The sequence below is a fragment of the Venturia canescens genome, chromosome 11, assembly GCF_019457755.1.
Source record: "Venturia canescens isolate UGA chromosome 11, ASM1945775v1, whole genome shotgun sequence".
In the NCBI taxonomy this organism is placed as follows: Eukaryota; Metazoa; Arthropoda; class Insecta; order Hymenoptera; family Ichneumonidae; genus Venturia; species Venturia canescens.
Window position 1 is genome coordinate 9882840 of NC_057431.1, and position 12933 is coordinate 9895772.

At 39.7% G+C, this 12933-nt stretch overlaps 1 protein-coding gene across 2 annotated transcripts in view; it reads right to left on the reverse strand.

Annotated features, from left to right (window-relative positions):
• Window positions 1-104: 104 nt before the first annotated feature.
• Utx (Utx histone demethylase) overlaps window positions 105-12933 on the reverse strand; it is a 39636-nt gene continuing 26807 nt past the window's right edge. For both annotated transcript variants that reach the window (XM_043431813.1, XM_043431814.1), the window contains 8 exons: window positions 11507-11690; window positions 10805-11020; window positions 9640-9915; window positions 9264-9510; window positions 7168-8916; window positions 6590-6845; window positions 5955-6292; window positions 105-5848 (listed from right to left, as the gene is read on the reverse strand). In XM_043431813.1, the coding sequence (XP_043287748.1) occupies window positions 5627-5848; window positions 5955-6292; window positions 6590-6845; window positions 7168-8916; window positions 9264-9510; window positions 9640-9915; window positions 10805-11020; window positions 11507-11690 (3488 nt within the window). In that variant the 3' untranslated portion in view covers window positions 105-5626. The remainder of the gene's footprint in view (window positions 5849-5954; window positions 6293-6589; window positions 6846-7167; window positions 8917-9263; window positions 9511-9639; window positions 9916-10804; window positions 11021-11506; window positions 11691-12933) is intronic.

Here is a 12933-nt window from a genome sequence, read left to right on the forward strand (position 1 = left end):
GCGTGTGGCCGCATCGAGGAAGCAAGCTTTGGGATGAACGGAGGGAGGATTTTAAGGGGGGAGGAGAAGCGAATTCCCCACAAAAGAAATGTAACGAATTTCGATTCAACGAATGCCATTTTCCTCATTATTTTTATTCTTCGTTCGTGAAAAAACAATGTTTCTGGATGAACCCGAACTCCGGAGAGATATCACATAATAATGCATATGTGACTTCGTTAAGTGAAGGAGGAAAAGTAAGAATAGAAAAAAAAGAGTTTCTAGCGACAAAGGCAATTTTCAGTGTCTTGGATTTCCATTGTTTTCTTATTTCTCCATATCTTTGTGTATTTTTAGCGAATATTACGAGGGTTGTGTGGCCAATGAGATTATTTTCTGGACGCGTCACGCGATAAAGAATCGCCTTTGGAATAACGATTGATCGAGTGAATCGAGTTTTTTCAAGTCAATATTAATCGATCAACCGGAATTTCGTCCGGTCCAGAAAATCTTTCGGTCTCTCTTTAGTTCTATATCGTCAATGATTGAAGGCACTGTAAATTTACATTCGCACACAGCACATACACACGCGCACACACACACGGATCTTTATTATGTATATTTAAAAAGAGCGCTTCGGGTTATTCGAATATTAAAAAAAATACTTGGCGTGTGTGCTTTTTATTTTATCGATTCTCTCGCAATTTTTCGTTTTTTTTTTTTTTTTCCATTCTTCCCTATCGAGAGAATTTCTCATTTACCGGCATATTCGTTTGGAGGCATTTCGAAAAAAATCCAAGTAAATCCAAGTTTCCTAGCTGAATCTTTTTTTTCACGTCTTTTTTCTTCACCGTGCGGAGCGATTTTTCGTTTCGAGTTGCAACGATTAAAAATTTTTGGACTTTAAGGGGGGGGCGGGCGAATAAACATCTTGGTAACTGATATTTTCTGATCGATGCAACCAACGGAAAGAGAAAAAACGCTCCAAAATTCGAGGGGGAAAGGGCTGGGGGGAGAAAAAAAAGTTTAAGGTGGGCCTCGTGTATCACAATTTGGCAGTGAATGTTGTCCCCATTTTTTTCGTTTTTTTCGTTTTTTTTTTTTATCTTTCATCGCGTGAAAATACAGTTATAAAGTTTCGTAACCGGAGCTATTTAAATTATTTATCATTCTTTATTACATTTTTCGCGTCTCTCGCCGCCGCACTCTCTCCAATCTTTTTCCACCGCTCACTTTATTACTTTTATTTCATAATATTTGCATTTTTCTCGTAATTGGTATTTATCGTTTAATTACAGATGAATTAGAAAATATGATATTTCCTCGTTCGGAAAGAAAAATAAAATCTTCGTATTTGTGTGTGTGTGTGTGTTTCGTGGTTATTTCTTTTGTCCTTTCGCGTATCTATTTGCTCATTTCGTCACGTGTTTTTTCTTCTTTAAGCTTTATTTTCAATAGAAATACGCGATTTATCATTAGATCGTAGATTTCGTAATTTACCTCATTTTCACGTTCCATTTTTATTTATTTATTTTTTCTTCCATCGAATGAAAATCTCGTTTAGCGAAAATATAACCTGTTTTTTTTTTCTTCGTGGCTTTTTCTTCATTTTTCTCATTTAATTTACACCTTATCGACCAAAACTGCGAGAAAATGTGATTATTTCAACGTCCCCACCCCCAAAAGTCATGATTTCTCATTCTCATTTTATTATTTTCCCATCGCTTTTTTAAATTCTCTTTCGCCATGTTTATTATCAAAATACGAGAGTAAATATCGAAGAAATATTCTCGTTTTCTCTTTCATCGTAAAAGCCCAGTATTTTGCAATGCTTCCTTCACTTTTTTCTCTTCTTTCTCACTCGATTTCTTCTTTTACCTTTACAAATATAATATAAATATGAATGTTGTTCATTCCGTTTCTAGCCCGGAACGAAAGTAGAGAATAAGCCCCGCTCAGGATGGAGAGAGAGGAGAAAAAAAAAAAAAAAAAAAAAAACAACGGTGACGCGTGTTTGTTGTATGTACAGCGAAATTCATATTTCGACGAGCTAATAAAAATCTAAAGTTGTTTTCAATCGTATTTTTTTTTTTTTTTTCGTTTTTTTTTCGTTTTTTTCCCCTTTAATTCATTTCGTTCTCTCTTCCCTTGGCTAAACTATTCTATAAAGGGGCTTTCGGGGGAAAAGAAATGCATCGCGGGCTCCGTGCGCGAGAGCTCCTCCCCGGGGAGAGTAGAAAAGCTTGAGAAAAAAATCGTAGAAATTCGTGAATCAACGATAATTCTCGTAATTCATCAATTTTGATAAATATTTTGAAAAATTGCATCATTCAATTTCAGCTCTCCATCGCGCGAGCAGCCCTCCGCTCCGCCCGCCCGACGCAACGAAAGTCGACGAGCTATTTTTTTTCTCATAATCCATTATTTTATAATCGAAGGCATCGCGCAATTTTCAAAATTCTCATCACCCTCTCCGATTATTATTTAATTTCTATTATTTTCGTTATGTATAATTACAATTTATATTAAATATACTCGTGTTTTTATGATTCATTCATTATTTCAATATATATATATGTCGTGTGTACATATATATACATATATTATTGTATTGCGTTGCCGGTGCATTGGTCAGGAATACGAGAAAGAAAGGAAAACAAAAAAATTGTAATTCCTGCTGCGATTTATCGTCCACTTCGTTTTTTCTTTTCTCTCTCTTCACTATTATTGCGATTCGTTAAGTCGTATGACGACAACGATAACGACGAAATAAAACGAGATTCGCACTTTTGACATAAACGGTAATTGCACTCGACCACGCAATCCTCTATATACATATATACACATACTTAAAATAGAAAAGAAAAAAAGTAGTCGCAAATATAAAACGATTAATCGAAGATGCTGTCAAACTCGGTAATATTGGCAGAAAGGTTGTTTCCCTTAAAATTCGTTTTCATTCCAAATCGTATATAAAGTAGCGACTACCAATATCGTGCGTTGAGATCATATCCGCGTGCATCGTCTCGTCAAATGTTTATCTCCTTTCGTTCTCACTTTTTACATCGTTTTTTCTTTTACTGTTTCGAATCTTTCCGAGGGAGAGCGTGGGGAACAGAGGAAACTGGAAAAATCTTTTCGCCCCGAGGGCTTATCACGGTAGACTCTTTACCGTTTGGCCATCGACGAATCACCTCAGTTTTGGCCAAATTTTCGTTTCACTTTATCGCGGGTGAATCGAGTTTTTCAAGCAGTTTTTTCACTAGTGGAAAACAAATTCGCTCCTTTACTTTCGGCCCTTGATACAAACGTTTGGCAATCACGTTGCTGCCTTTGAGATTTTTACGATCCTTCGATTTTTTATTGATTTATCAATGAAACGTTTGAAGGAAAAAAAAAAAGAAAAAGAAAAAAAAGTTTGACACGTCGAATTCGAACGAAATTTTCTTACGAAAAATTGAAGAAACGAGAAATATTTTGAATAAAAAAAACAGCAACCGAGTCGTAATTTCGTCATTATTTTTACATGGCAATCTTTGAAAAATAGTTAAAAATTCAAAGGAATGAAAATCCCGAAATTCTTCGAGTCTCCAAATCCAAATACCGATCCCCGAATATTTTGGTTCACTTATTCGGTACAATTACACCTAAAATCATTGCAAAAAACATTTTTTTCGTTCTCGCACCGTTCGGACAAAATTTCAACAATTTTTTTACAGTTTTTTCGTCAATAAATCATCCATCATGATTCTGGGCAGAAGCTTGATTCTTTGGATTTGCCTTTCGTGCGTGTGTGTGTGTGTGTGTCTGTCTGTTTGAGTGAGCAATTTAAAGTTTTTTTGAAAAAATACTCCGGGGCCTTCGAAGATCGAACTGACGATGTGATCTAAGCTAATTAATTATCATTGTTTTTGTTACTTTTATCATTAATATTATGATGAATTATTATTATTAATTGTTCATTACTATATTCAATACCATTTTTATCATCATTATTTCTATCGTTACGATTAATTGTTATTAAGATTTGTTTATCACTATTATTATGATTTCACGATGTTTCGTGGGAGGTTTAGAAAATATTTGAAATTTACACGATTGTTTTTTTGTATATTTAACAATTTGTTGTTTCTTAATTTATCTGGCACTACGGATCGACGCGATCCTCTTTCAGTGCTCGAGATAATTGAATCCACAAGTTTTTCACTTTCTATTAATATTTGCTAATTTTCTTCTCTTCGTTCTTGTCTTCATTATTTTCTTTCGTTATTTCTTTCTATTAAAAATCTCTAACTACGATGTGAAATATACAAAAGCGAAATTTACATTTTTTACCATTTTCTTTCTCGTTGGGTTGCTTTCATTTTTGTGTTTTTTTTTTTTCCCCCAATAATTAACTTTTCTCTTTTCACAAGATTCTCTTTTGTTCGGTACAAAAATGTGAATTTGCGGCGATTTATTATCTCGCGAGAGCCTGCGAGGTCGGTGGCCGGGGGCGTGGGGGCTTTTTTCTTCCTCCGTTTTCGTTCTTTCGTCACGACTTCTTGCTCGGAAATGATTTTTTTTATGATATATTTATCGATTTTCTATTCGTTCATATTTTTTTGGGTTTTTGTCTTGGTATTCTGAGCAGTCGTTTGAGCATTTTGGTTCGCGTATGTGTGAGTGTGGGTGTGTGTTTTAAAATTACGTATTTCATAGCGAAATTGGCAGTGACAAATTCCACCGAGAAAAATTGTTGGTTTCTTGGTTTTGTTTCTTTTGAGGTCGTTGTGAGAAATAAAAATTCGAACGAACGAAAACAAACGGGGAAAGAGATCCAGCTGCTTGGAGCCTCGAAAATTCCACGCGTTTTTCCCGAATGAGGAAAACATCGACTTCGATTTTTCTTCCTCGGTTATAGATTTCCCGCTCCTTTTCTCTAGGAACGAAATTAAGTTTTGGACTGAAGAAAGACCGTCATTCCAGCATCTATCGAGAAACTTTTCTGTTTTTCTCGCCCTTTTCCTCTCGTTTTACCATCGAGGAAGTCACAAATTAGACTAATTCATTTGTACAAATCGTGCTAGCTAATAAACGCTCTCGAGATCGTTCAAACTGTCGACAGTAGTGGGAATTTTGTTTCTTTTTTTCGAAGAAAAAACTTTGAAATTATAACTTTCGATTCGATCCAACGAAATTCGATATTCTCGTTAAATTTCAAACCTTTTTTGTTGCTAATCCCAACAAATATTTGCTCTCAAGCTACGAAAATGAGGGCATTCTCAAGTGCCCGGAAAATTCATAAGCTAAAAATAGCAAGAGAACGATCGTACCGTTTTCCAATGATTATCAAATACCGAAATTTCAGTTTTGTCGTTCCCTTCACGTCGCAGCTCCCCGGAATTCGAATTTATTTGCCTAGTTCTACGAGCTTGCTAATTTCGCTCTTTTTTTTTCTTTAAACTTCCTTAAAGTTGCTCTCAGGTACGTGGATAATGCTTATCGTAGGAAAAAAAACGTTATCCGCACGGATACCGGAAAAACCGTGAACGCTGCGCTCCCTTTCTTCGTTCCCTCACCCTTTTTCCTCCTCTTCTCTCTTCAATTATTTCTTTTAATCCTGCAACGTTCCAAGGTAATCCAAATATCGGTGCTGCATATAACCTCAGGAGGATTGGCTCGCCGCTTGCGACGCTCCGTGGCTCGTCGGCGACACCGAAGTGTGCAAATTGAAACCGTCGTAAACCTCCATGAGATCGTGCATACGATATTCCTCGAGGCAGACGAAACCGTCCAAAGAAGGCGCCTGTTTTCTCGCACAATCCATACAATGCACTACGTGACGTTTCTCTTGTTCCCGAATAAACAGGATGTTGAATACTTCGATCTGAAAAACAATTTAAAAAGACGTCATTGAAGAGCAAGGGAAATGAAAAATTATGAAAATTTTTTTTAAAATACGGAATAAAAGTGGGAGGAAGTAGAAATCTCACTTCGCATTGTCCACAGTAGTGGGAAGCCTCGTTTTTTCCGCGGCCATGAAACCGTACTTCGACGCCCTTGTTCTTAACGAACTCGAGAATCAAACAACACTGTCTCATCGTTCGTAGAAGGCAATTTTTAATCAACTCGAACAACCTCGGATCCGAGACTTTAATATTTCTTGCTAGATTCCAAGACAAATGGACCATCGGTACGATCGATTTGAAGGACTGCAATTTATTCCACTCGTAACGCTCGATCGCCAATTGATATTGTCGAGCTGTCAAGGGACCCACGTTCCAGGCGATGTTGTTGCACCAACCAACTGCCTGCACCCAATGAACGCAGCCTGGGAAAGAAACGATGAAAAATTAGACAAAATCGTGGCAGCTTGAATTTTTTCAAACGCTTCTTTCATCTTCAACTTAAATTTTGAAGAAAATAATAAAATTTACGAATTTCGCTATTATTTACTAAATTTCGAGATAATCTAATCGTTTCAGTGGAACCTGCTTTTTCTTATGAAATTTTAATCGGTTCGTTCCATTTAATAGAAAATAATGGCAGCGATTAAGGAGAAATATAATAATTGTTAACTGTCTCGTAATCATTTTTCAAAATGCTCGGCAAGTGCTCGAAAACTCACCGGCATTAACCCATACGAGATCGCCGGGTCTCTGTAGAAACCTATAAACGGGAATGTTTTCCTCGTAAAGATCCTCGAGCGAGGGCCACCAGCTGCCGTGTAGATAATTGATATTATTGCGCTCGCAGAGGGCGCAAATGACGCCCCAGTAAGCGTCAGGTACGGCAAACCATTCGCAATCACCGGGCCCGATGTTTATGTTTATGGAGCAAAAATTGTTGTTCTCTTGATGGCCTGGAGTACGACTTCCTGGAACCTGAGGCGGATACGGAAGTGAGGAAAGAGATTAAATAAAATATGAGCGGCGTTTAATCGTGGCGAAATCATTTTTACGCAGCAATACTCGATTCCCGTCGAAAAACGGGGAAAATTTAGTTTTTTTCGACATGTTCCAGTGCTTAGGAAGCCAAATACGAATCGTTAGTAGAATACGAAACGTCAAATTTGGATTAATCGACTTCTGGGCACTGATTTATGAAAAAAAAGATCGAAATTTCGTTGGCAAAAACTTGTTTGAATCCGGGAAATTATATTAAGGTGGGAAATGAAAAAAAAAAATGTATGTTTTCGAAAAATACCTTCATGTAGAGCTGCACAGTGTTCATTCCGAGAATTACGTGACCGACGTGACTGAGCATATTGCCAGCGGAGACGACTCTGGCAAAAGCGGGTAATTTCATGAGTTCCTGAAGCTGAGATTTCCACTTGCGTTCGTCGGAGAGATCGACGTTGGTGCCAAATCTGAGCATTTTTGAGCCGGGTCGTCCGGCGAGTCCGTAAGCATTTTTCTTGCGTTTGACAACGCCGGTACTGTCTTTGGAGTCCGAGTCGGACAGGTTGGCGGTATGAATGCCCTGGGATTTTTCTCTTTCCTCTTTGAGGCTTTCCTGAAAGCTGGAGGCTTGGTATTGAGCATATTTAGCGATAGTTGTGTGGCTGCGATGGCTGATGCATCCCCAAACTTTGCGGCTTTGAACGGGGTCCCAATTCTCGTCGCTGGTTTGTTGCATTTGCGTTCTGACCTCGATACCGTGATCAGGATTCGCCTCGACCAAAGTTTTGGTCGAGAAGAGGCCCAGATCAAGTTTGAGGGCAGCCGCAAGACCGCGTATCACGGCGATCGGATGCTTCAAACAGAATTCTTGAAGCTGCGGAGAGAAAGCCTCTTTTTTATTTTCCAAATAAACGCTCGGAGTAGGTGGCAGAAGTTGTTCTTTAGTTAAGCGTTGACTCGGGGGTTCGGGAGGTGCGGGAGGAGGAGAGCGATCGCTGAGAATCGAGCAATTCCGAACGCCTTTGAGTCCTTGGCCTTTGCAGGCTTCGAGGACGCTTTTCGCGTCCATCTCGATCGTTATTTCAGCTTCGGTTTGAGGCTCGCACAGGCTTTCGAGCTTGAGAACGGGCTCGTTTCTACTATTTTCAATTTTATTCGTGCTCGAAGTAGCCTCGCACTTGACGGTATCGGGAGCAAGATTTTTCCCCTGATTTTTATCGTAGCAACCGCTATCGCTGTCTATTTTTTCCACTTTCACGTCTTTGAGCCTTTCGGAGGAATTCTCGTTGCTGTTTTCCTCGAGATTCGAAGGTGAGAATGGCCCGGAGCTCAAGGTTCCATTGTTCATGATCGAGGAGCTTTCGTCTTTGACCTCAAGCTCTTCGGAGCCGAAATGTTTGAGGAGATCCTCGGCGAAAGAGGTCGCGATGTCGTTCTGAGAGAGCAAAGCTTGGAGCTCCTGATCCGTAACCCCGAGATCTTTGTTTCCAGCGGCCGCCCCTTCCGGATAGTTGCTCGTCGTCGAAGTTATTTGCGTGTAGCCCTGAGCGCCGTACTGATTCGATTGATACTGTTGGCTGAACTGGCTTTGAGGCCTCTGCTGCGGGTAGTTCGGATCGGAGGCCGATTTGTAAGGCATGCCAGGAGTTTGCTGGGTGTTTCCGGTCGCCGCAGCATTATAAACGACACTCGAATCGGTGAAGCCCGTTTGCAAAGCGACAGTTCCGCCGCCCTGAGGCTGCTGCGGAATCCCGTAACTTTTTATCACCCCCGGTTGCTGCCCGTGCGGATAATTACTCGGATATCCCGGCTGCCCTGGCCTCAAACCTCCCCTCTGACCTCCCTGCTGCGCCTGCTGAAGCCTCATTTGCTGCTGGTGCTGCTGCATCGATCTGTACTGCATTTGCAACTGACTCAAATGACCCTGCTGCTGAGGCGTCAGACTGCCGTGATTTTGCTGCAAAAATTGCAACATCTGGAGCTGCTGCGGCGACAAGTAAAACGGCGGCGGCCTTTGCTGACCTCCTTGCACTATCGACGGATCTTCCCCGGGCTGTTGATCACAAATTTCAATTTTCCATTATAGTTTCGATCCGGAATAACGAAAAAATGTCATTTTTCATCCAAATTTCAAATTCTTTCATTCGTTTTCAGTTAAAATTTTAATCCGACGTTCTTGAAACTTTATAAAAATTTTGAATTTTTCCGGAGGCTTTACAATTTCACACTGTTTTTTCATACTCTCATATTTATTATTACCGAATGGCATTTTTTTTTGTTTTTACGAAATTTTTCGACGAGTGGCAAGTGCCTTAAAAGCCCAAGTTTTCGATGCTCTTCCCAGTAATTTTTATCTATTTTCATCGTTAATTTTGCCTCCCGACTAAAAATAGTTTTTACCTTGAATCGTTTGGTACTAATATTCTGTCCTTGTCCTTGAGGATAAGGCGGAGGTGGCCCCGAGGGGCCGCCAGTGTATTTATAACCCGCCGAGCCGCTCGGCGGCTGTTGCTGTTGCGCTTGTTGTTGCTGTTGTTGCTGCTGCTGCTGCTGATGCTGCTGCTGCTGCTGCTGCTGCTGTCGGCTCGACATTTCAGCGCTTATTGGAAGATTCCAAGCCTCCTCTATCGACGGCAATTGCCGTCTTCTACGAAAGCCAAACAATTTTTAAAATTTAGCAGAGAAAAGAAAATCCGTTTACACGGTTCTAGCCAATGTTTTTAAATCGTTGCCAAAAATAGTAAAATTATGAAAATAATGGAAAATGAAATCTCACTTGACTGCGATGGAAGGCATAGGTGCTTGGCTGAGATGACTCTGGAGGAAATTAATGCGTTGTTGAAGGGACGGGTTCATGGGTGCGTTACCACCGGACTTAGCTCCACCAAGGCCAGAGGTTAAGGGACTGCCACTGTTGCTATTGCCGTTGTTGTTATTGTTGTTGTTGCTATTGTTATTATTGTTGTTGTTGTTGTTGTTGTTATTCGTCGTGGTCGTTGGAGCTGGGATCGTGGTCGTCGTGCTTCCCAAATTTGGTGTATTGTTGTTACCTCTGTGAACAAATATTTCGATCAAATTGTCAGATTCACGAGCGATTAGTTTTTTTTTTCAGGTTGTTGCACTTTTGATCGTTGGTACTTTGTTGTTCATCAGATATTTTTTTGGTTTCAACGATTTTGTTTGTTTTTTCAATTTTTATGTCCAATTCCCTCTTAAATCTTATGATTTTTACTCAATTTTGGTTCTGGGCCTGTTCCCACAAATTTTTCTAGGTTTTTGCCTCATTAATTTATCGAGTTTCTCTTATTTTTGGGTTTAATTTTTCTTCAGACTTTACTGACGTTTTGCATTTCAATTTTTCTTATTTCATTGATCGCTGCCTCAACAAAGTACCATTTCGAAAAAAACGACACTTTCCCAAGTTTGTCGTCGTTAAACTCACGGACTCGATTTCATCGCATTCCGATCTATATTAAATGTGTGAGATACGAAAAAATATAATACATTTATGGATTAGACGATCGAAGAATGAAAACAAAGCGGACAAAACTGGCTCGGGATTACCTTGTGGGGGGATCACTGAATCATGAATTTTTGCTAGATTGACAAGGGACAGAGCGAATCTGCATTGAACGAGGGAGAAATAAAAAAAAGCTTTGAGGGAAAAAAGAAGGCTGCTCATTCGACGAGATCGTGAGGGAAAAAATGTGATGGAAATGACAAAATGATTTTCTACAAAACCCATTACGAGGGGGATTAGAATTTCAGTGAATAACGAAAGCAAAAATCGAAGGGAAATCGGAGATTTTGATCCCCCTTTTGTGCTCTGTTAACGTTTTTATTTGAAATCAACGTTTCCAGACATTTTGAGAATTCAACGACTCCTTCTCGGTTCCTTCTTCGTTTCTTGACGTTTTATCGTCCACGGACTCGACATTTACCTGGACGCGTTAACGTAACAGGCGAGCGCGTCCTTCGGCTGGCTCACACTCTCGTACAGTATTCCAAGATTCGTCCAAGCGGCAGAATGCGATTTGTCGAGTTGTACCGCGCATATGTAAGCCTGGAGTGCGTCCATAGGTTGGTTTTGCTGCTGATAAAGGACGCCTATGCTGCACCACGTGTCGGCATTGCCCTCGGACTTTTCCACGGAGTTCCTGAAATCATTTGATCGAGTGAATATCATTGAATTTTCATTTTTCTATCCCACCTTTTTCTGACGTTTCTTCCAATCTGTTTCTTTCCTATTTTCATTTGAAAATAACTTTTGGTGAAAGAATTTTCGATTTTAGAATTATTTGGAAACAAGAGCGATGTAAAGAACCGGATTTGGTGGCAACGCAAAAATTTCGAATAAAAATCTTTCAAATTATTGTTTTCGAAACAATTTTTTCAAAGGAGGAGTAAGAATTGCATTTTATTCTCAATTCAAGCTCTTTCAACGCTTTTTCTCAATGAATTTTCTCGCCTCTCGATTTTCCAATGACTTTCTGGTGAGAGGCACCTCGAAATTCTTGATTTGAAAAAAAAAAAAATTGATAAATAATCGCGATAAAAAGCAGATTCGTTTGCAGTTCAAACTTTGCTGAGATGCTCAGAAATTTTGTCTGCTCCTTCCACCTCTTCGTCGCACGCTGGTTTACCTGTAGGCGATGAAAGCATCGTGAACCTTGCCGGAAGCTGCCAAACAGCGTCCCAATAAATAAAGACTTTGCCCACTCTTCGGCTCGGCTTCGATCGAGCGCTGCAAACAGTGTATCGCTATCGCTTGTTTTTGTTGTCTCGTTACACCGAGGATAGCGCAGTCAACGACGTGGTACATCCATCCTGAAATAAGCCAATCAGAAGCATTAGTTTTTACTGACATTGGCAGTGAACGAAAAATGGAAAATCGACATTTTCAACATCTCAAAATTAACGAACGCATTTTAAACGCTACTTTGGAGTTCATGACTAAAACTGGCAGTTTGAATTATAATTTTACTCATGAATCAAACCAATTTTTTTGCTCTTTACATTCAATCGACATTTGAAATGAAAAAATCGATTTTTCTTCATGGTTTTTGTGCATTTTCGAAAGGGAAACCACGAAAAAAGACAACTCTCGTAATCGAATCCTCAAAAACGATGAAATTCGGTACGAAAAAACCGTAAATCTCGAGGAGAGGAACTGAAACTCGATTTTACATTGATTTTGGAACATTTTCGTAAACACATTCACGTTGAACTGAGAAAAAAAATGGCAGAAAATTCCAAATTCGTCGATCCAACGTTACGAAAATTTTAACATTTTGTTAAACACCCACGATTTTCCGGTAACGTGAAAAAGGGATCGAAAAATTTTTGTCAAAATCCAGAAAAATGGAGTTTTTGAGAAAAATTGCAAGAAAAAATTGTCGAAGGAAAAAGAAATTTCGAAAAAAATTCACCGATTGAGTGATCGAAAATCCCACGAAAATCAATCACGAATATCCCGAGGGAATGAAATTCACCGAAATTTCAAGACCCACGAAAATTTAAGCGCGCAATTGCCGCGTGGGAAAATCGACAAATCCGCAATGCACGAGGCGCGCATGGAAAGAGCAAGAGAATTTTGGTGTACGTGCTTCCCGAGGGATCGAGACTAACTGCGGCCTGGACTCGATCCTACGATAGAAAACTAGGAATTGAATAGATTTTTTGCAGGTATACGAGGCTAGTGAAGGAGCGAGGGAGAGAGAGCGAGGTAAAGAGAGAGAAGAGAGCCAGGGCAGAGCCACATTGTCCCTGGCACTTTCTGCTCGTCTCGTTTTCTCTCTCATTCTCGAATTACAACCCCCAGGGTAAACATAGGCGTAGACGAAGGGCTCGAAAGGACAATAAAAATGCACTTTTCACTTGGCTCCTCGTGCTGTCTCGAGCTCTCGAAAGACTCGCGAAAAAATCATACGAAATCGGGGAAAATGTAGCTTTGAAGAGGCTCGAATAATTATTGTCCTCGGAGCAATAAAATTTGAGCCGAGCCTCTCGAAATTGCAGCAAAAAACTTAGGAAGAAAAAGGGAAAGAAAAAATTCAGAAAATTGTCGAGT